The sequence below is a fragment of the Hemicordylus capensis genome, chromosome 1 (assembly GCF_027244095.1).
Source record: "Hemicordylus capensis ecotype Gifberg chromosome 1, rHemCap1.1.pri, whole genome shotgun sequence".
NCBI lineage: Eukaryota > Metazoa > Chordata > Lepidosauria > Squamata > Cordylidae > Hemicordylus > Hemicordylus capensis.
The window spans coordinates 153,388,403-153,411,779 of NC_069657.1; the positions used below are offsets into that span (position 1 = coordinate 153,388,403).

The window sequence follows — 23,377 nt, forward strand, 5'->3', positions numbered from 1 at the left end:
CCCTGTTGTAGGTATTCTGGCTGAAAGGTAACTTATCCATGATGGCCTCTTGAGGTGCTTCCTGATGTGGGCTCCTTTCCAAACTGTGGATCAGTGGGATTCAGGCTTTTTTTTTTTTTTTAAAGAAGGCTTATGTATGCACACCCCTGGCTGTTGGATCAAGGGCAGAAACCTCTCAGAACCTCTGTGTGTGTCCAGCTATGGATATGCATATGGAAGTCTGCTTCCTTGTGAGTATGGCCCCTAACTGGACTGGGATGATAGTGTTTTGTGAACAAGGAATTAGAGCACTAGCCCCTCACAATCTACACGATCGGGGTGACAATATTGTTAACTGAGGCAGCTTAATGGGATCAGTGCAAATGGCACAGCTGCTGTCCCTTCAGAACAACTATGGTAGCTCTAAAAGGCCCTTTTGCAGGGGTTTTGTTTCAGCTAGTTCTGTCAGTCTTTTTTTTTTTTTTTTTTAGTACAGCACTACTGTAACTGCTGGAAGTGCCATCTAGAACCTCCCTTAGTCTCTAGATCAATTTATCTCCCCCCACCGCCTTCCATTTTAGAGGGGTCTCCATTGGACATGTATGTGTAGGGCCAAGCATGTTGTGGTAGGCGGTGGGGCTGAATGCTTAACCTTTTCAAATGGACTAGTCTTACAAGGCAAATAGTCATATGGTATCTCCAAAATTACCATTAAGAAGTAAATATATCTATAAGTAGTAGTTTTCAATAGCTTCCCCCCATGTGGATATTTATGCTTACTAGACTCCAAAAAGACTTAATTTTTTTTTAAAGCAAGCTCTGTGAAAAGGTCTGTATTGTTAATGTCACTCCAACTTTTCCTTCTGCCTTAACTCATGCCATTAGATGTAGAGTAAGATCTGAAAGTGATATTGCTTTTGTATAGGATGAAGTGACATACTGAGCTTTAAACAGGGAGTTGTTTTGACCACTTTTGGAGAGAGGTTCTTTCAAGCTTCAGGGATGTATGTTTGGGATCAGTGTAGTGGTTAGCAAACAATCCTGCAAGTTGTTTCCTGTATGTGGGTGAAGCACGATTATAAATTCATGTTGTAAAGTGGTCCTAGTATGGACATAAATGCAAGAGCATTGTAACTGATTATTTGACTGGGGGCTATCTACCATTTATGGGATTTTGCCACATATGCACACACTAGGCAATCAATTCCAGCCCCACCCTACGAGTGGAGAGGTCTAATAATAGTGGTGCTACCCGTGTCGCTTTCATGATGGCTAGATGGACTTTTGCATTCTTGAATAAGGGAGGAACTGGTGGCTAGGCTGAGTTGTCTCTTTCCCTTCAAAGGTATTTGTTATCTGTGCCTCTATAGTTTTGCAAGCGGTTCTTTCCTTGCTTGTGAGCTGGTGCATCTGAATGGTGGTTCTTAGTTGGAGATAGATGATAGTATTTAAGAGAACTGAAAATACTATAATGGCAGCATCACTGCCGATGGTGTACACATACATAGATTTCTTTTCTCTCTGCTCAGGCAGGTTTTTGAATTTCTATAAGGCCCTGCAAAATGCACAGAAATAGTTGGATGAGTGTACACATCATAAGCAATGATGCCTCTGTCACATTAATTTCTATTTCTGAAAAAATTGCCACCAGTCTACATCCTTTAAAACGCTGGTGTAACTCAGCAGCATCTTTGCTATAATATCTGGAGTTACTGGTCAAGGTAATGTATAGCCAGAAAATAGGTGGCAAACACTGCCATCTGCTGGTGGTGGTTCTCTTTCAATGTATGTTTAGCCTCATTACTGTAACAAATCTTCACCACTGGTTTATTAGTTTGCAGATTCAAAAGGGCAGAAAACACTAGATATTTTTGAAAGAGCAAAAGGAAAGACAGTTCAATCTCCTCATAATAAATTTGAATGGAGTGTGAGCATACAATGACAAAGGCATGTTCAAAGCAAGAAAAATCTATCAGTCTTATAGGACTACTTTTTTTTAAATAGGGTGTCAAACTCTCAAATATTTGGATTTTGGTTCCAGAAGTTTATCAGTATTTTTGAGGTTTATCAGTATTTTTAACTCCCCAGTTCAGTTGGTAACTAATTCAGACACTTGCATGTTTTAAATAAATGCCATGTTTAATATTATAGAGCTTGTAACACAACTCTATACAATGAACACATTGGGGATGACTGTATTTCACTCGAGAAAAAATATTTTTAAATCTGTATTTTTTTTAAAAAAGGGTTTAACAAGATACATGTAACAGGAAAGTACTGTGTTTAGGATGAATGGTAGAAGGACAGCAAGGAAGAACTGCAGTGCGAAGGACTTCTCAGTTGAAGACTCTTCCACACTAAGGGCTTGTTGCTAGACAATGACCTACAGGTGGGCAAGCCTCCAGCACCAGGAAGACCACCAGTCTTAGGTCTTGCCTTCCAGTCTATCCTGCTTATCTTTCAGCTGGCTCACTGGGAAATAATTTCTTCAAATATAGCTGGAGCAAAGAGGAGCTATCGCAGTCACACACACACACACACACACACACCCGCAAATAGTGTCTTGAGTGTCTGATTTTTGAATTGGTTACCGTCTTTTGTGTTTACATGTTTAGTTCAAGACAGTCAAGAGTTTAGGTTCTAGTTCTGTTTCACTGGAAAAAAACCTCTGAATCAATGTTTGAGTTTGGATCAACTCTAACCTTTTGAATAAACCCTTTATAACATAGGCTTATAACTGTAGGTAAATTACTAAACTGGGTGTGTTGAAAAAGAGGTGAGATCCAGAGAGCTCCATGATGAGCTTTTGAAAGAAGAATTGGCAATGCTGAGACATTGGCTTGCAACTAAGCCTTACTGACTTCAGTGATTGGTTCCTCTCACACACCCCTTCCCACTCCCTCACAAATAAAAATAGCATAAATTGTGAACAATGCAAACTTCCTGTTCTCTTATTGTGAAATCAGAGATGGACAAAAATGAGCTTTAAAAAAACCAAACACTTTGCACTCTGCAATCTCATCTGTTTCTGTCCCTCCTGTTGGCCCACAAAATTTTGATTTGTGCAGCTGCAAGGAATGTTAAATATTACAGTCCAGTCCTCTGCTCAGTTATAGGAATGACCCATCACTAAAACAAAGCAATACTGGATGTTGTATTTTTAAAATAGCAAAAGGAAAGACAGATTAATCCTCTCTCAAGAGCTTTGTGTGGAACAAAGGAAGGGAATTAAACAATTTTAATTGAAGAATATAATCCATGACTAACCAAAAAAATAAATAAAATAAATTGTAGGCAGAACGACAACACTAGAAGTCAGGGGAATAAATATAAAATATATCCAGAAAAACATGAGGGGAAAGATGAGAAATCACTTGTCTTGAGAGTAGAATGGTCTTTGTACCACTTTGGAGCCCTAAAGGAATAGTTGTTAGCAGCACTGCCTGAATGCTGGATAATCTGCCTGTGATGACAATAATGGATGTATAATAATGGAGGACGTACATGCCTAAACGTTGGAAGTGTGTTCTTGGTTTCCTCCTTAGAGGCCTAGAATGACTTCACTTGACACAATAGGAGAAGGATGCATTTGTTCAAAAGATTCATATCCTTCTTTTCTCTGGTAAAAGTTAAGGATCGATTGGTACTAAAGTGGACGTATGTTTTTGATTGTTTTTTAAAGCTCTTTAAATACATCAGTATTTGGAGAGGGTATGTGAGGAAATTAAGTCTATTTGTCTTATTTTAGATTGCATGCTTCTTCCTCAGATTAGTGGAAATACTGGTACATCTCCCAAGACTGGACTATTCTACCTAGAAATGAGACTTATTCCTGCTAAACCAGAATTTCTTAGCAGGTACAATACAGAGTGAAAATCTGAGAAATTCGAGATATTTCTGATCTAGTTAGTGTGACCCCCATGTGTGCTGCATTATGTTAAAAGAAAATTAAATCTTCAGTGAAATATGTGGACATCAGGATGCCCAGAGTAGGACAACTTGCATCTTGTAACATCTGTATCATCACACAGAAATGTCGAGACTCCAAAAGAAATGGACCCAGTTACTCTTGGTTCTCATTGCAGTGTTGTTTAGGTTGCAGAAAACCCATTGCAAGTGGTCAAGCTTATGCAGTGTCACTCATAAATATTGGCTTTGGGATTGTTGGGAGCATGCCTTTATAGGACTAAGTCAAACTGCCTTGAGTATTTTCCTTTTCTACATACATGCAGATAAGTATTGCTTACGAGAATAGTGCTGCTGCTCTTTTCCCTGGCTCCTCTGAACTTTTTGTGGTAGAGCGTACTCCAGTACTCCTCCTTGTACTCCAGAAGGTTGCACAGACTCTAATTATGTATGCATGAGATATCCTATGCATATTAATTGTGTTACGCTTCTCCTCTGCAGAAGGGAGACCTACCCACGACTGAAGTGTAACTAATGATGCGAAGCCTTCTTTTGGAAGTGTGATTGTTCCCCCCTCCTCCCTTGTTTGTGTTATTGCTTTGACCCCCCTCTAGATCCTGTACTTGTAGTTTATTTTTTGCTAACCTGGTTCCTGTCTCTGGTTTTTTGGGTGTTGCTGTCTGTGCCGTCGCCATGTGTTCGCTTGCATGCAGTTGAGGAAAGGCCCTCCCGTGCCGCCACCTCCAAAACTCACTCCATCCAAGGAGATGAAGCAGGAGAACATCATCAACCTGTTTGATGACAATTTTGTCCCAGAGATCAGTGTGACAACCCCCTCACAGGTTAGCTTCTCCTTCTTCCCTGCCCTCTCTTACCTGCTCCTCCTCCTACTCGCTTCTACCACTTTTCTGTTCCTTATTAGAGGTGTCAGGCCATGAAAACTGCTCAGTGAAGGTAAGGATCCATCTGGGTTTGAAGTAGGCAAAAGAGGCAGTGAGTTTGGATCCCATATTGCTGGACTGTAATCTTGTGACCAAAGTAAAATAAAGAGGGAGTCAGGGTATGTGGAGAGACCCCATCACAGTCCATGCTACTTCATGTCTTCATTATAACAGCTAAGGCCATAGAGACCAAACCAATTTCTACAGAGATAAATTTGGGGGTGGAGTGGGGGGAGCATTCTCCTTACAGAACACTGTTTTCATTTATCTTTTTAAAAATCCTTCATGCAAAGTGGTCATGTCACCACAACCACATAAAGGAAGCATTATATGAGCTGGAGCATCCATGCCAATGCCTGATGGAAGTCCTGCTTACATTATTTCTCTCCCCTTTAAAAAGGGTGGAGGAGTGTGTGTGTGTGTTTCTCTCCAGGTGATTGGACAGCAACATGGACTTCTTGCTTCATACTTTATTTCACCCTAATGGGTGATGGGGTTGCTTTGTGTCTGAGATTTTTAAACTTCTGAATCGGGGCTGTGTCTTTTAAAGGCACTTGCAGGAGCAGTCTGAGGCACCTGTGCAGATTTAAAAGCATCTACTTAACCCTTTCCCCTAATACTGGAAATTGGTGGCTTGTTCTTGTGGGGAATGAACAAACCGGCAAAATAAATAGGTTTTGTGCAGATGACTTTAGATGCTATATCACTCTTTAGGGTGCAATCTCCAGACAGCTCATTCCTGGCCCTGTGGCCTGTTCTTAAAATGCTTGGGGTTTTTTTTAAGTAACTCCACTAGTTCTTCAGAATTCCATGACCTCTCTGGTTAATCTTGTAGAGTTGGATAAATTATAGAAAGCAAAATAGTCTATTGTCATTTATTGCCTGGAAGAATCTAAAACACTAACTTTCAGTTATCAACCCTAGGGTGAAAAGCAGCCTGACCAGTTTTCTGGCTACATGCCCACAATTCATATCATCATCATAATCATCATCACTGTGATGTAGATGTGTATATATATATATATTTAATTTTTTCATTATTCATAACAAGCATTGAGTGACACCTCTAGCAGTTCTATTTCCTGACTCCGCTCTTCCTTCCCTACCTCAGCGCGGTGGCCTGCGGCTTTTACCTCTTCCTCCTGTTCGACGGCTGAAACGTTGCCCGAGGGGCCTGGAGTTGGGAGAAAAGGCAAGTTTAGGCCACAGGTTACAAGGGTTGTGGGATCATCTAACAGATTCACATGGAGAGTTGACTAGAGCTAACAGTAGATGGTGGATTAGGATTACCTGTTGGGGCAGGACACTAAGGGAAAGGGACATATGTCACCTAGCTAGCTGACTTTTCGAATACTAGGTTTTGGTAAATGTTAGATAGCAGTCTTGAGTTTGTCTAAACAGAAATAAATTAACAGGACAACAACAAGTGTGCTTTCCTCTCTGGCCAAAGAGTAGCAACCGTAAAGACATGAGCCAGTACCAATAAAGGAAAGGAAGTGTGACAGAGCTTTTTAGAGCTGTTTGACCTCTATTTTGACAGAAAAGGTGGAAGTATAAGCATCTAGTTCCTGAGTCAGTGACTGAAGAGAAGGATCAGGAACAAAGGAACGACAAGAGAAAGAGTCTGGACCAGAAGAATTGCTCTGTAGTACACGAAGTGGGTGGTGGAAGAAATGTGCATGGGCAAAATTTCATACTTTTCGTTTGTGAGACTTGACATGAGACCTCTGGGATGTGGATGTGAAGACTATAGGGCCTTTTGGGAGAATGCCTGTGGAAAAAAGATGTGTCCACAAAACCAATGGGGAAAAGATATGCAGTCAGGCAGGGCCAGCCCTAGCACGAGGCACTGCAAGGTCACTGCCTTGGATGGTAGACTTTGGACACCACTTGAGCCTGTCAAGTTTTTATTTAATTTATATGCTTATTAGGTGGGAGGAAGGGTTGCCATCTGGATGTCCTGCTTCTTGGGCCAAAATGTCCTGAGCCAGCCCTGTAAGCAGGACTTGCTAGGAATCTAATCACTTGCTTGTGGCTTTTTCCTGCAAATTATAATGGATTTTTTAGACCTTTTGATTTATTGAAAATGCCTGAAGTCTCATTCTTAACTCATCGACCTACATCTGGCCTATACCACTTCAACTGCAGGTGGGGTTCACATGATCAACTGAATAGGAAAACCCTTTAAATAGTACTCTGTGGGTGATATTTCTCCCTCCTGAACCTGCCAATACAATTAAAAAGGAGGATACACTGTGTGTGAGAATGTCCTTACATGTTTTTGGAAATCATTGTCCTCCGGGTGCATTCCATTTACCACAGGGAATGGTTCATCTGAAGACAGTGCTCTAGAGGTGTGTGTGTGTGTGGACCATTTGTGGCAGTTTGGTTCTAATCTGGACCAAACTGCCATGCCACAAACTAGTTTGGTTGGTGGAACTGAAGAACCAGCGTGAACTGGTTTTAAGTGGTTTGCAACTGAACTGCTTGAACTGGCCCAGTTTGCGGTGGACCAGTTTGACCACGAACTGGTCTGTGCACACCTCTACATGTGGTGTGTAGACCTCTACAACTCTACATGTGGTCCAAATACTAATAGAGGAGTGTGACCTGCCCCTGCCTCTGCAATAAAGGAATCCATCAGGAGGACAGCAGGACATCTGGGAAACACATAAGAATGTGTGCGCTTTCAGAGCACACACCTTTTTAATTCTGTGGGTCAGTTTGTGCTGGGAGGAATATAATCCGAACTAGTCTTGCATGCTGGAAAGAAGGGCTTGTACCTAGCATTCTTTCTAATCTGCTAGTTTCTGATGCATAGAGAATGATTTTATATGGAGAAGCATTTAATTAAGTGAGCCCCCACTAGCAGTCTGAAGTAGTACAGCCCCAATAACCTGTATCTACCTCAGTGAGAACAAGGTCTAAAGCAAAGGCCTCACCTGCTATCTAAAACTGATAGCAAATCTACTGAGGCACAAATTAACTACTTCAGTTAGTACTAGTCCTTTGGGTTAAATTACTCGTATTGTTGAAGATCTCTGTTCAGGATCTCCTGTGAGTTTTATTTGAATTGGCACCCTCACATGGCTGCCATGAAGATCAGGGCAAGGGTGCTGTCGGGGAGGATTCTTAACCTTTTCTGCTCTTTCCCTGATCTAAAGAACTCTATGAAGGTGCTTTTTTCCTCTGAGCTAATAGCTTTAGGTTGGGGGTTGTTTAGACCAGGGGGGAAATTACGAACTCTCAATAAGAGCACTACTTCCCTGATTTTCAAAACAGCCACGTGGGGATGCTAATTCATAATAGTTTTTAAAATCCCATGGGAAATTCTAATCATGGCCCCCCTGTGAGGTCCAAGGCATGTCTATCTTGGACCTTAATGACTGGCAATAAGTACTATATGGCTGCAAATTAAATGCATACAGCTAAGCATTGCTTTCAGGTTTTTGTCCTCCCCTGTAGGAAAGAGCACAGCAGTAACAGGAAACATTGTTGGGAGCTAGGAAGTAGCAGAGATTATGCAAGAGCTATTTGCAGTAAAAGGGAAGCAAAATGAGGGTAGTGCCACTTGATAGGTCTTTTTTGACAGGAGAATCAAGCAGTATACCCAGTGCAGGAATTCTGGCTGTATCCCCTGTAGACTTTGATATCTGAGAAAGCCGTGGGCCACTGAGCGACCTTCCTTCCTTGTCCATACCTATCCTTTCCTTGTAGCATGCCTCAACAACTCTTACACCATGTTCTGTATTGTACGTTTCTGTGTAAAAAAAGAGAACCACATGTGTAAACAGAGCATTTTCGTCATGGAGAACCTGTTCAGAGCACAGGACAGCTGAAACTGGAGACAGCAGCATTCTTAAGGAGCCTGGGGTTCCAGCTGGTGAGACTGATTCCTAGAGCAGAAATGACTGGAAAACTCTGGCCACTGGCCTTTGTGTACCCCCATGAAAGTTTCGATTTTTTAAAAATTGAGCTAATGATATGGAAGGTGGGGAGGGGAAACCAAGCAAAAAGAGGACTCGGACACCTGACGCAGGTGACACTTGAGTGACAGGTAAGACTCAGCATCTCAATTTTTGCTCCAATGGGAACCTGCGCAAGAGTTCTTTAGGTGGCAAGTCGTGATTATGAGTTGAAGGAATGGTAAGATGCAGAACCATTTGCAATGGTAGCTCATTCTCCTATCTATGGAAGCTCATGAAAGACATAAGGAAAGTAGAGTTAACATATGAAGTTGAGTTAAGTAGAAATAACAGTTGTGTGGAGAGTAAGAGGCCGGGATTTTCTTTCTTGAAACCAGGGTGTGTGTGTGTGTGTGTGTGTGTGTGTGTGTGTGTGTGTGAGAGAGAGAGAGAGAGAGAGAGAGAGAGATCTTTGCATGGAAATGTGAAAGGCTTTGGTCTTAACATACCTGAAGCCTAGCATCCATTGGCTGATACATGTATATTTTAATTGGACATCCCAGATTTTCAGGAATCTGTTCATTGTTGCCTGGTTTGGTGCAGAAGAGCGATGAAATTCTTGGGTTCAAGAATTGCTTGAATAATAGTAAAAACATTGATTAAATCTCTGGTCAGAACAGCCAGCTGAGAAAAAAGAATAGCCTGTAAAGCATTCTGCAGAAATAAGGACATTTTTCCAAATGTGAATGGTATTGTCATGGACTCTTGTACTGCTGCCACAAAGGCAGTGTGTATGAAGGTGCTCTTGAATAACCCCAGCAGAGTGCTTTTAGTTGATGAGATTGTATAAACTGGTGGCTGAGACTTCTCTTTCTTGATTGGGTTGGTTTTGAGCTTTGGAAGGTATACAATACAATTTGCATTATTATTACTGTTGAACATTCTAGTATGGGAAATGTTAGAGTCTGGATGGAATGATTGAGGAAGACATTGTAAAAGCTAATTTTGTAAGCAGAGAAGAATCTACTTTATTTCTGACTATGGTGCTACAGTTGAACATGAGACTAAAATAGAGGTTTCCACTGAAAGTACACCTCCCTTCTTTAAAGTGTCTTGAGTAGTGGTACTGAATGTTACATACCCAAGGATTTTAAATAAGACTTGGCGGGGCGGAATTCTGCATTGCAGTTTATTCTCTGGTCCCTGCTTAGAAAGGTCACGGATGACTGAAACCTGAAGAGAATCCCTTATTTATTCCCTGGGCTATGGGCTTGATAGATATGATGGAAAATAGCATGAAGACTAGCTCAGGCTAGATAAAGATGATGTGAAATGCTGATGCTGTTTTCATTACTATGTTTTTAGAAGATGTTGAGCTTATTGTGGTCAGGTTGGCACATGTGAGCATTTGTTTTTTGTACCATAAGGTTTTATACATATTTTGCACCTTCAGCTCCTGGATAACACCTTCCGCATACCAGCTACCTCCTGTATCGGATTAATAATGAGTGCTGCTTTTTTCCCTTAATGCTGCGTAGTTTGATGCCCCTGGGCCTTTCCAGGAGGGAGCCAGCCTGTTGGATCTGGATTTTGATCCCATTAAACCAGATAACAGCCCTGTAGGGAAGTCTCCCACACCTGCGGCCCAGGTTGGTTTACCATTGCCATTCCTTGAATCCATGAAATGTTTCATGAAAGGGACCTTCTCAGCCCTGGTGGGAAGAGGGGTGTGGGTATGCTCACAATGACTCCTGGAGACTGTACTCGCAGATCACCTCTCACACCTCCTTGATCACTACGTTTAATAAAAATGTTTAGTATTTGCAGAATATTTCTTAGAGTGCTTCATATATATTATTGCAGTAATTCAGTCTTGTACGATAGATCAGTGTATGGGAGACGAGCCGAGAGTGGTTTGCCTGGGACAGGGCTGCATATCTTCAGCCTTCCTGCTGTTTTTGGATTGCAGTTCCCGTCGTCCCCAGCCATAGTGACCAATTGTCTGACATTATGGAAGTTTTAGTCCAACATCTGCAGGAGGGCCAAAGCTGTGCAGCCTGGCCTACAACCTCTTAAGGAGTTCATGGTTTCCAGGGCATAGGCATTGCACACGACTAACTCTCAGCTATGAGAATTTGTGGCAAACAGGGCATCCCTTTTACCCTCATTTGTCTACAATAGAAAGAAATTAATCTGTAGATTTTATTTTTTAAAAAACATTTTTTATATCCCGCTCTTCCTCCAAGGAGCCCAGAGTGGTATACTACATACTTCAGTTTTTCCTCACAACAACCCTGTGAAGTAGGTTAGGCTGAGAGAGAAGTGACTGGCCCAGAATCACCCAGCTGAACGGGGATTTGAACTCGGGTCACATTATGCTAATGTTGTCTTGGATGGAATCGGATGAGACTCACATTTTTTCTAGTCTTTGATGCATAATTTTTGCTAATTCTGTATTGTGGGAAAGCTTCATGGAAGTGGGTTTTCCAAAGCTGTCCAGTGCACAATGCATTCTAAAACTATCATTACATGGTGGACTATCATGAAGAATCCTCAGAATGAATTATATGTTCGACCTGCTTTAGACAGCCCAGCTATACAGGGATTCCCCCCCACCCCATGTGACATTGTAGAAACAACCTGGTGAGATAAATCTGTCACCCGATACACTATTAACTTATTTAGTAGCAAACTAATACTCTAAGAACATTAGCACAGAAATGATCCTCCAAAATAATTGGTTCAGTACATCGTTTGTTGACATGCCTGAATGTCACTGAATATACTACTAAATGTCTGCCACTAAATTATATTGAAGAAAACCCCTGACTGCTACATGGACACTTTATATGCTTATTTTTGCATTTTATATGTTGGCTGAAATGATGACATTTCAACTTCTTATTATTCCTATTATTCTTTGTGGTGCTTAGTCTTTGCCTTGGGATTTATGGGAGGTAAGATTTATGTTAATACAACCCTCAGTGTAATAAATTCTGCCATGTGGCACTTGGCATGTGCGAGTTCTGTCTTCCCTGTCAATGTCCTGCAAAGCTTGTCCTGACCTTTATTCCCAACCTCTTTTGTGCATTGTTCTAAAGAGGTATGTTTCAGCCATGACCTTCTGTCTTTTGTTAGGTACCTGTGAGCAGAAGTCTCTATCTCTCGCGCTTTGACACTTTTAATATTGTTAATGGCATTTACTGACGCTTAAACCTTGTTGTCGTAATAGTGGAGTCTGTTGCTGCATCATACCTCTAAAACGTTTGCCTGTGTCTGTATAGCATGCATACTTCTCAACTGCCACCCAATTAATTCCTATGCAATACCTATATTGCTGTTTTACTGCTGTGGTTCAGTTATAGCAGAAACGGAGAACCTCTTCACCACTTCTGAAGAAATGAACCTTACCTTATTTAATCTTGTGCTCCCAGATATTCTGCTAGGATAAATCAGTTAAGCATGAGCTTCCAGTGGTGTGTCCTTGGAAGAAGGGAAGCATAAAAATAAAATAAAATAGGTGAAGAGCCATTACTCAGTGGCAGAATATATGCTTTACACGAAAAAGGCTCCAGGTTCAACCTGTGGCATCTTTAAAGTAGGGCAAGACCTCTTTCTGAAACTCTGGAGAACTACTACCAGTTGGCATAAGCAGTACTAATCAGGATCAACCCGCTTATTTGTTTAGCTTCTGTGCTTTCTGCAGAATGGGGCATGTTGAGACGTATGTTTTTGCTTGCTCTCTGTTGTCTGCTAACATATTGTCACCTTTGTTCTTTGTGTTCGTAGTCTGTTGTATTAATTCTGTTTCTCCACAAGAGGATATGTCACATGTTTTAAATGTACACACCTGGGTTACTTATCTCTGCCAACTGGGTGCCTCTGAGGCCTTTTAAAGACGTGAATGGGTCTAGATTTCCCCTGTTCCTCCATCACAGTAGCCCTGTCTCAAGCAGCCAAATATGTCTTCCCTAACCCAAGTAGTCTCACTGGTTTTGTCTTTGCTCTCTTCTGTCTTCCTCTCCCCTTCCAACTCACTTATAAAATATTTAATAAATGGGTTTTTCTATTTGTTTCCTCACACAGTGCATGGAATAGCACTAGATTCCTAGCCACTAGATGTAGGTAAAACAGTGTAGGAATCTCCCTTCTTGCCTTGAATTATCTTATTGTTTCTCTCAACCAAAAATATGCGAATGTATAGCAGGGTTAAACTATGCTGAAATTAGGTCTGTCCACTGATTTAAATAATTATTAATTGTCAATTAATGGATTAAATTTCAATATGTTAGCAGATTACCAAAACCAATATGGGTGCCTTTTTGAGATATCGAAGGAAGTGCGAATTAACATACAAGTTAATAAACAGTATCACTTCCTGTTGGAAAGAAAGTCCATCTTTAATATTGTTCACTCCCTATAACTGTAATGTGCAGAAGGAAAATATTCTAAAAAAATAAGTATGCACTGAACTCCGTCTCACCAACTAAAATTTGCCCTCCCTGATTAAAATTGGCCACCACACTTAATCAACTAAAGTTTTAACTGGTTAATGACTCATGTTTGCAACCCTAGTTCACACATCTTAAGTTTGCACATAAGGCCATGATGCACCAAATACACAGTCAACAAAAGCCCCAGCATCTGGGTCTTTTTAGTTTGGAAAAGAGGCAACTATGGGGAGACATGGTAGAGATATATACAATTATGCATGGAGTAGAGAAAGTGGACAGAGAGAAATTTATCTCCTTCTCTGACAACACTAGAACCGGGGCTCATCCCATGAAACTGAAGGCCAGGAAATTTAGGAATGACAAAAGGAAGTGCTTTTTCACACAGCACGTAATTAATCTATGGAATTCTCTGCCATGGGATGTGGAGATGGCCACTAGCTTGGATGGCTTTAAAAGGGGCTTAGACAAATTCATGGAGGACAGCCATTGATAAATGGCTACTAATCTCGTGTTTCTTGGCCACCTCCAGCTTCAGAGGCAAGGTGCCTCTAAATACCAGTTGCAGGGAAACAACAGCAGAAGAGAGGACATGTCCTTACCTCTTGCCTTTTGGGCTTCTCCGAGGCATTTGGTGGGCCACTGTGTGAAATGGGATGCTGGACTGGATGGGCCTTGGGCCTTATTCAGTAGGGCTGTTCTTATGTAACCCATTAGTAGCAGGAAGTGGTAGGGAACTTTGAGGTGTTTTCTGTACCTTGTTGAAAAGTGATTTGATAAGGTGCTCCTGTCTGGCACTTTTCTGTCCTCTTTGCAGATTCCAGCAGTCTGATCAGATGAGAGATTGCATGGGCTTTGTAGTGTCTCAGCTGCTGTGGTAGTGACTTATCAAATGTTGTGTGACTTCTCTTGCACATTCACAAAGTTTGTGCAGTGTAGAAATGAATACTGTTTATTTAATTTGCCACCATTTGTCACAGCTTTAATTTTGGTGTGATGCTTAATCATATGTTTATCTGTTTGATACAGGTGCTTATATTGCCTAACTGCCAGTGTTTTACTTGTGCTTTATGTGCAGCTTTTTATCTAATGTGCCTTCTGTGGTGAAGCACTCTCTTTTATATTATCCTGCTTTGCTTTACATACTTGTATGTGTCCTTGTTAAATGCTGAAGGAATGGTTACATTGTGTTTTTAAAGTTGTAATGATTGCCTTGCACTAATATCAGGACGAAAATGATTTTTGGCCAAATGAATAATTTAATTTTCAGTTTAAAATATAGATGTTTTAAACTGAACAGTTCTTTGTGAAAGGTGTTCATTCAGACTGATGCTGTTGCTGCATTTAATCTGCTTGATTTCAGGTAGTTCTTTTTAAGCACGTCCAAACAATTTTTAAAGAATTATTTGCTTTCTTTAAACACCCTTCAATATCTCTGACATTGGACTGGTTCAGGCATCATGCATGACCTCTGTTAAAACCAAGCTCCATGTGACTTCTCTGGGCCTTGGGAACACATTTTCCTCTGCTCCCCTCCCCACGCAAGCGTCCACTTCCCATCCAGGCTAAAATAAAATCAGGATTGGTTGTAATATCCAAACGCACTGATCTCAGTTTATTCTAGCTTGCTTCAAATAAGCTGAAATATGTTCCTAAGGTTTGAAGAAAGTTAGAGATCTCCATTTATCTGAAGAAGGTAGGCTAGAATAAACCAAGATCAGTGAGTTCAGACATCACAACCAATCTTGGTTTATTTTAATCCAGATGGGAAGCAGATACTCACATGGGGATAGGAAAGAGCAACATGCATGCCCAAGGCTCAGAGGCTTTGTTCAGAGCCTGGCTTTAAAAGATGTTCCGCATGACACAAATCTGTGTAAACTACCCTGAGCCATTTTTGGAAGGGCGGTATAGAAATCAAATAAATAGATAGATAGATAGATAGATAGACATGTGAACTAGGACATTGAGATACTAGACAGCATCCAGAATAAGACTTATGGGGAGGGGTGCTTTTTGTTAGTCCACTTCCTCTACAGACTGCTGAAAATATGTCCTTGAGGGTCCTCCAACCTTCAGGGAAATATTTACAGTGGGCATAGGGGGCTGCAGAAAGAAGGGGAGGATTAGCAAAAATCCTGCCAACTGTATGTGAGTGGAAGTATTTTGCTCATGGTGTCTTAATCTGGGTGCAGCCCATTATATATAGATACAGGGCTCCATCCAGATCTAGCTGCATATAGCAACTAGCAGACCTAAATGAAAATATGCACCCTATTCACATCATAAGGCCAATTCAGTGGGATCCAGCTGAGCACTGTGCTGTGAGCAGGGTGTGCATATAAATGTGCATCTGCATCAGTTGTGCACCCATAAGCTTGCCTAGTCATAGGAACATAGGAGGCTGCCTTATACCGAGTCAGACCATTGGTCCATCTAGCTCAGTAGTGTCTATACAGACTGGCAGCAGCTTCTCCAAGGATATAGGCAGGAGTCTCTTTCAGCCCTATCTTGGAGATGCCAGAGAGGGAACTAGGAACCTTCTGCATGCAAGCATGCAGATGGTCTTCTCAGAGCAGACCCATCCCTTAAGGGGAATATCTTACAGTCTCCCATTCAAATGCAAACCAGGGTGGACCCTGCTTAGCAAAGGGGACAATTCATGCTTGCTACCAAAAGACTAGCTCTTCTCCCCATGCTGACTTAAGAGTGACCTTCTCCTGGAGAGAGCTACATATGATAAAAGTGGGGCTAGTAATAGTTACGAATTGGGGGAAGTATGCTTTGGAAAAATAATATATAACTTTTCATCATCTATAAAATACATCAGAATCAAATAACAAGCTATGCATTGCATTCAGGGACCCAGAAGTTATAGGGAGTATTGTATGAAGGAGGCTGATAAATACAGATAGGTAAATTCTATTTGTTTGATCCTTGCTTTTCTTCAGTCAGGTGTTCTGTTTAAAGAAGCAAGGGGAAAAGCTAGGGGTTTTATTTATTTGCATACATGCTTGTAGTAGGGATGAAGCGCAAGACAGCATAGATTCAGAGCAAAATAGCACAAATACATACTGGCATACTATTATCCCATGTGTTGCAGAATAGCATAAATCAAAATAAGCAGGTATGATTGTAAGGCCAAACTCAAACCCTGCTTGTAGTTTCAGATTTACCATACATTTGTGCATTGTGTGTCTGGAAACCACAGCTCATGAAAGTGTTTAGTAGCTCTTGCCTCTTGAAGCTCCTATAATAGTCCACTGTGGACTGATCTTTCTTGGCAGACTCAGGGAATCCCTTTTGATATGTATACTTTTCTTTTTTTATAAGAGCAGATGTTGTTGTGAACAAATGTAAAAAGCATCCCCATTTCCTGCAGCAGGAGAATGGCTGCCAAAGTGGAGGGGCCTCTTGGGGTGGGGTGGAGTTAGACGTGCATAGTGCATAAAAGCTATAACGGAGAAAGCAATAGTGACTTAACCAATGCAGGGAGGATGTCTACAGGTGTCATTGTACTGGCTTGACAAACCAAATGGGGAGCAGGGCTGGCAGTTGCTTCAGGCAGTTGCAATTTCTACTGCCTGAAGCCAATTAAACTCCATCTTAACCCCAAGTTGCACCACCCAGTGAACAAATGGCAGACTTTTGCCAGAGTACTGAATATGCAGGTAACATTGCAGCTGCCTTTACCTCTCATTATCTATCCAGAAGTAAGAGAGCATTTGACTCCTACCTGTCCAGCAGATCTTTTAACCCTGGAACTGTTTCATTGTCCGCTGTTGTACTTCTCACTATGCTGTTCTCATTTTTGTATCTCCCCATGCCCGCTGCCGTCTCCTCCCACCTCTCTCTTTCTCTCTCCTTCCTCCCTCAAATTCCATGTATCAGCCTGAAAAGACTCCCTCTAGCAGCATGCAATCTATGGATCAGTTTCCTGCTGATAATACTAGCGATAGTGCGTTCGTGGTGGACTGGCCCGACCAGCCCACTGAGACTGAGATCAGCCAAGTAAGTGAAAGTGTATTGAAATTTGTATATGCTTGGAATTATCCTGGCTGCTGGACACCAGCGATTGTAGGCCTATGACTGTGGAATGTGTGGACTATAGCTGGGCCAAATCTGTCTCCTCTGCAGGCTCCTCCTACTGTTGCCATCCTTCTTTTTCAGTGGGATTAGAATTTAGCGACCATCCTCTTGGCAAACGTGAAGCTCCTTCGATACAATTTCTCTGAAATATGAACTGGCAAAGCCTTATACTTGGTCACAATTTGGTTTGGAATGTCCTGTAGCCTTTCATCATTGGTTTTCCATTGCTCACTCCCAAGGCTGTGGGATTTGACAAGGTGCTCACATATTGTTGCTGTATTTGTTCATTCTACTTTCTAGATTGGGACCAGGTTTCTCATAGCAAGAAATCTGACTGTTTTGTTCGCCTTCCACCATCTAGTCATATGATTTGTTCTAGAGCAGTTTTGCTAGTGGGTGTGGCGTGGAAGAAATGAAGTAAGGATTGTGTTATGTTCTGTTGCATGTGGTGGGAAGCCAAGAGAATGTTGGTGATCATCCTGCCTTTTACTGAAAGGCTGGATAAAATGTAATTTATTCAAATATACCACTGCCCCTTCCCTTTTTAATAGAAGGGCATGCACAGTTTCTGGCTCTTACAGTGCACTGAGGAAAAATGCATTTTTCTTTTCTTTTTTTAGTGCAACACTCACTATCAGAATAAGTGATGTGCTTATGGTAAAGATACCTTATATGGAAAAGGCACAGAGTGACTGCTTTCATATATATATATTCAGCTTGCAGCGTGTAGCTTCCAGTTATGCCATTCCTTGACCTGGTTTATAATCAGTGCATGTTCACCACTCTTTTCCTGATATCAGAATCAGGTGGAAAACAAATTATGTTGGGCTATAGACTAGCCTGCCCATTAACCTTGGTTTAAAATCTGGAGCAGCTTTATCTAATGCTCCAAAACCAGAAAAGCAAGCAGGAAGTTTAAAGAAACTTCCTTAGCAGCTCATATAGGGTGGAAAGCTGGTGAATCAATTTTTATGTGAAAAAGAAAAATTGTGGCTCTGCAATTAACCTGCTAATAGGTGCAGGAAATATTTTTAACTGAATACAATCTAGTCTCCTTGTATTTTAACAGAATATCTTCCTCAGGGGCAATATTTGAGCATTTTTCTTTCATACTTACTCCAGAAGGAGGTACTAACACTATCTTAGTTCTTGTAAGGGCTTCATGACATTAACCTGTGGGCATCTAGATCCCCTAAAATACTCTCTGTGTATATGCCTGTTTCATTTTCTGCCTACTGAGAATAATGCTTCTACAAAATGAGAGGATTTGGCAGCTACAGAACTTGATTCAGTCTCTCCCTTCAGTGCTGTGATAATGTGATTTGAAACTACAGATTTGTGAAGTACTGAAGATAGATTACAGGATCATGAATTCCATTTCAAAAAAAAACAAAACCCGGTTCAGTCTGGTGTAAAGTATGCAAACTCCTCACAATCCTGATGCGTGTAACTTACTTTTGTGAAAGTAAGAAATAAATGCATTGATGTGCAGGATATAAATGTATGTATAAACAAAATAATTCACATTGGACCAAATGTAAAGACGTGGAGGAGGGGGAATGGTGATTTGCGACTTGGAAAGTATGTATGCAGACAAAGGAGGACAGTGATTGCAGGATAGCACATATAACACTGTGCAAGGAGTAGACTTGCCTGCTTTGCTACTTGATATCCTACTTTGACATCATGTATTCATGATGCTGTATAGTGCTCTTAAAGATAGAAACTCTTTCTTTTTAAATAACAAAAGCTGGGCTTCACCCATAATTTAGGTGCTCAATAGCAGTTTTGCACCATCTTTTAAATACTAGACTTCCATGCGTTCTTCCTTTAGTAGTGGGGAGACCGGGCTAAAATCTGTGGCCTTTGTGTGCAGGACTTTGCAAAAGCATAATGTTGGTAATCTAGAGTTCTGTGTTTGTGTGCGTTTCTAGGCAGAAGGTCTCTCTCGCAGTTATTTGTATTGGCCCCAATGTCATGTAACAATGGAGACTTGCCCAATTCCCTTTGCTTTGCATCAGGTTCCCAGAATTGTCCTGTTAACATCCAGACCTTCTTGAAGTGCTGTCTGGGAAAGCAGTTCGGCAACCCGTTGCAGGATGAAATCCATTTGTTTCCGGCCCTTTTCATTTCTTAGACCATAAGTGAGAGAGACTGAAATCACACACACATTTTCAAGCACTTTAATGATCATCTTCTACCCCCTTCAGTTAATGCTCATGACTACTGTTTGCAAGTTACATTTAAATGTCACCATACCCACTATAGCAAATGTGAAAGAAGAGCCCTTTGCTCACTCGCCTATTCTGGATACTGGCACATCCTGTTTCCTGGGCTTGGAGACAAGCCTCTCATATTGTTGAAGCCTGACGGTATATTACACCACTTTTGGACTTATCTGGCCACTCACTTCACCGCAATTTCTTTCCCTGATCCCTCTCTGGTCTCCAGCTACACTAGAAAGGTGTAATTTTTCAGTTTCGCCAGCGATTTCAAGGAGATTCTTGTCCATTTCACCAATTTGTCATTACCATATATACCTGAATAGAAGGTGACTCTGAATTTAAGAGAGTGCCTTAAAACATAGAGGTTAAATACAGGTTATACCTGTATTTACTTTTAAAAGGGGACTCAGAATTCAAGACTATCCACTTGTATTTAACAGAAAAAAACTGAGGGGAAGCCTCATCTTGGATTTGGGTAAATATGGTAGCTGCTGGATTTTTCTTTTAAGTGAAGTATTACTGTGCATATCATAAGTTATGGTATACAGGATACACACTGATATATAGTAAAATCATACATTCCCTTTTGAAGGACTGGGGGAAACCCCTGGTGAAACTGACAATGGTTTTCCCTGCCCTTATCAGTTCCCACAGATACTGGCAGGGCGGGGTATGGTGAAGAGATGTTTTTGCTGGAGCTGTCCTTGGCCATTGAAAAGGAGAAGGAATTGCATAAAGGAGCCATACTTCTTAATAGTGACCAAAAAGACACTTCATTCCAGGGAGTAAAGGTTAAATGGGGTCAGGGGCGGGAGGCATTCCCATAGGGAAAATTGTGGGTAGAAGTCTAAAAATGCATTTCAGAAAAAAGACACAGGTGATATTAAAATGCAGGAAGGTTGAATTAAGACCCTTATATCCACCAAATTTTAAAAATCTCTCACAAGTGGATTTAAAACTGCATTTTTGTCTATAATCAATGCATGCCAACAGTGGGGAATAAACCCAAAAGCAGTTTAAGTGACATATGCAATCTGTCAGTGGGGAGGCTCATTTCCTGTGTTCGCCTGTTGATGCTATGCTGGCTGTTCCTCTCCACACAGCTGTGGGTGCAAAAGGTCACGTAAAGCCGGAACTTCCTGCCAAATGCATGCTAAACTCAGCTCAGATCATCCACGACACTTGATCACTACAGGGTTTCTCAGAGCCAGAGCAGTCAAATGCAAATATCCAATCTGGGCTGAGCTCAGCAAATGCCTGGAAGTGGGGAATCAGATTTTGCAACCTTTGTACAGCCGCAGGCTCAAAGAAAAAAAGTCGCAGACTGACCAATGAATGCAGCTACCTTGAGCTCAAGAGATCATATCAGTGAGCTGAGAGGGAGAGTAACAGATGGACTGAGATGTACAAGGATTCATTTAATGTTTTGTAGGACATCTGGAAGCTGTTCTTTCCTTTCCCAGCGACACACAGCAAATGCCCTTGCTAACTGGGCAAAGAGGCATCTTTTAAAGTGGTCTCTCTCTCATATTTAGTGGAGGCGAGAAGACTTGCATAGTTCAGCCCAGCACAGGGCCCTTCCAGTGGCTGCAGTTGATGTCTCCTGTGTTTATCTTAGATTGTGAGCCCCTTTGGTTCAAGGAACCATATTCTCATTCTTTTTGCTCTGTAAACTACGTTGTCACCCTTTTTGTCAAGGAAGTGGAAGGGTCCTTTCTAGCCCTTTTTGCTTTTAATGGTTAGATGGTGGCAGCTTTTGATAGCATAAATATTCTTTCTAGAGGGGAGAAGAATGCCTTTCCTTTGCACCAATTCATACCTTTTGCCATCATATTTGAGTCTTATCAGCTAAATTAGCTGGTGCTTGTCCTGTCCTTCATATCTGACTTTCTGCTTTTACCTGCTGCTGAGTTGGAACAGACAACTCCATGCTTAGGTATCAGTTCATTATACCATGTCCAAAGGGCAGGTTCTGTTGCTGTAAAAAAAGTTTTGTCAATCTAGGGCTTCAAAGCTTTGCGTTTTTCTTCTCCAGTACTGTTGGCAGGAGTTTCATGTGTAAGTCACCCACATCTAAATATTTTAATCAAGGGGTATTGTGCGTTTTGAAGCAGTACAATGGTACAAATACTGCAGATTTGCAGAACAATAAAAGAAATAGTAACAATGAAAATAAATCTCCTGTAAACGTGTGGAAAATAGGTGTCTTCTTAATATGCTTTTGACTTGTATATAGTGGAAAAAGCAGGAGTACACACCAAAGGTGTGTTTCACATAGTATGGTGATCTAAAGCAGCCGTTGCTTCAGGCAGCTTTGCAGTGTGAATGCAAAGCCTTCATTGGTTAAAACGTTTGCATTTACTCTGCTCTTTGTTCAACATGAATCCAGCTTGTCATAAATAGCAGGTGATGCTCAAAGGTGAGCCTCCTTTAGGCCTCATGTGTGAAAATGCTTTAATACATAAGGGCTCAGTCTATAGATGACAACCCTGAGGGTATGATAAAGGACTAGCTCAATGAATTTCAGGTTACATTCTAGCCCCGGGGCCTTTATTCCTCATCAAAGTTGTGCAACTTGAATTATGCCAGCCCATGAACTGGGATTGCCTGGGACTGATACCCATATGCTTGTGGTAGAGAGGCTGCAGTTCAGCTAAGTGGTTCATCAAACTCCACTTAGCAGTGCCCTGCAGTAAACTCAGTAGTATGGACAAGCCCTCTAAATGGGACCGGTCTTTCTAAAAGGCACATGACCTCCTGGGAATGGAGTTCCAGGAGTTTAACTGGCTTTTGTGTTGCAGTCCACAGAAGCCGCTTCTGCTGGTGCTGAGGTGGCTGGCAAAGAAACAGCAGCTGGAGCTGGAGCAGCTAAAACCGAAACTGACTCAGGATCTGCCTCAGTAAGAATGTAGGGATGGGGTGGAGGGCGGGTCTTGTTCTCCCCCATGCCAGCACAAACCAAAATGGGATTGTGCCCCTTTAGGACTGGCAGATGTGCATCCATTTAAGCTAGAATTCACTGGCCTCTACACTTCAAGTACTGCCATGTGGGCAGAATCTTTTCTGGAGAGGGCAGACTTGCTTTTGATTATTGGACAGAGGCCCTTAACTATTATCCCGGGTTGCTTTCCATAAGTTAATGTTCTCTTTCATGTAAACAATTAAACATGCATCAGCAGCAGTTGCAATCGGTCTGAATTAGGAGGAATATCTTTACTGAACCTTACCCTCCAGTCCCAATTAATCAGCAAAAGACAAACAGCCCTTACTTACTCTGACAGATAGTCTCCAGGTGTGTTATGAAGGCTAAGGTTTTGAAATTGCAGAGAACCTACAAACGAAGCAGTCTTCCTCACCACCACCACCACTCCCTCCGAAGTTTAGCTTCCATTTTCTCTGCATCTCGGCCACATTGAGCAATTTGGCTAGAGGCAACAATATTGCTTCCCTAATAAGGTCACTTCTTGAGCTGTTAGTTGTGCTGAATGATACTGAGGGCTAGAGGTATCCAAAAAGAAAACAAATACTACTTTAAGATTCAGATCCAGAGAGGGAGGAAAAAACATCGAATTCATGCTGACCGCTACAACCCTATACTTGTTCACCCCCTTGTGGCAGAACCTGCTGTTTGTTCCACTCAACTTTATATAACCTGCTTCCCCCTAATATTTGCCACCTTCTGTTGTTTCCTTTTATTCCTATCTTGTCATGAATGGTGTTCTTAACCTTGGTTGTTTTTCTGAGCCTTAAGCCATGACCTCCATGGCAGGGGGAAATAAACACTGGCACGTAATAAGATATTGAGTAAAGGACCCATGTCTTGCTGATATTCTTGCAGTGAGCTAGATCAAATTCTTGGTGGGTCCTTGTCTGTTTTTGCT

General features: G+C 41.5%; 1 protein-coding gene and 1 long non-coding RNA gene across 18 annotated transcripts in view; one reads left to right on the forward strand and one right to left on the reverse strand.

Annotated features, from left to right (window-relative positions):
* Positions 1-23,377, forward strand: part of BIN1 (bridging integrator 1) — a 163,936-nt gene that overhangs the window by 134,598 nt on the left and 5,961 nt on the right. For 7 of the 16 annotated variants that reach the window (XM_053298977.1, XM_053298996.1, XM_053299013.1 and 4 more), the window contains 5 exons: positions 4,599-4,727; positions 10,270-10,380; positions 11,665-11,688; positions 17,074-17,193; positions 22,298-22,396. In XM_053298977.1, the coding sequence (XP_053154952.1) occupies positions 4,599-4,727; positions 10,270-10,380; positions 11,665-11,688; positions 17,074-17,193; positions 22,298-22,396 (483 nt within the window). Of the gene's footprint in view, positions 1-4,598; positions 4,728-5,937; positions 6,019-10,269; positions 10,381-11,664; positions 11,689-17,073; positions 17,194-22,297; positions 22,397-23,377 lie in introns of all 16 variants that reach the window. The other 9 variants (XM_053299042.1, XM_053299072.1, XM_053299089.1 and 6 more) reach the window with 7 other exon arrangements.
* On the reverse strand, positions 5,849-23,085 carry LOC128346140 (uncharacterized). 2 transcript variants are annotated; one of them, XR_008316803.1, is made up of 4 exons: positions 22,770-23,085; positions 12,143-12,214; positions 9,241-9,366; positions 5,849-6,000 (listed from the first exon to the last, which is right to left on the reverse strand). It is a non-coding gene; the product is annotated as an uncharacterized LOC128346140 (long non-coding RNA). The 2 variants fall into 2 exon arrangements; XR_008316802.1 differs by lacking the exon at positions 5,849-6,000 and having other exon boundaries at positions 9,117-9,366.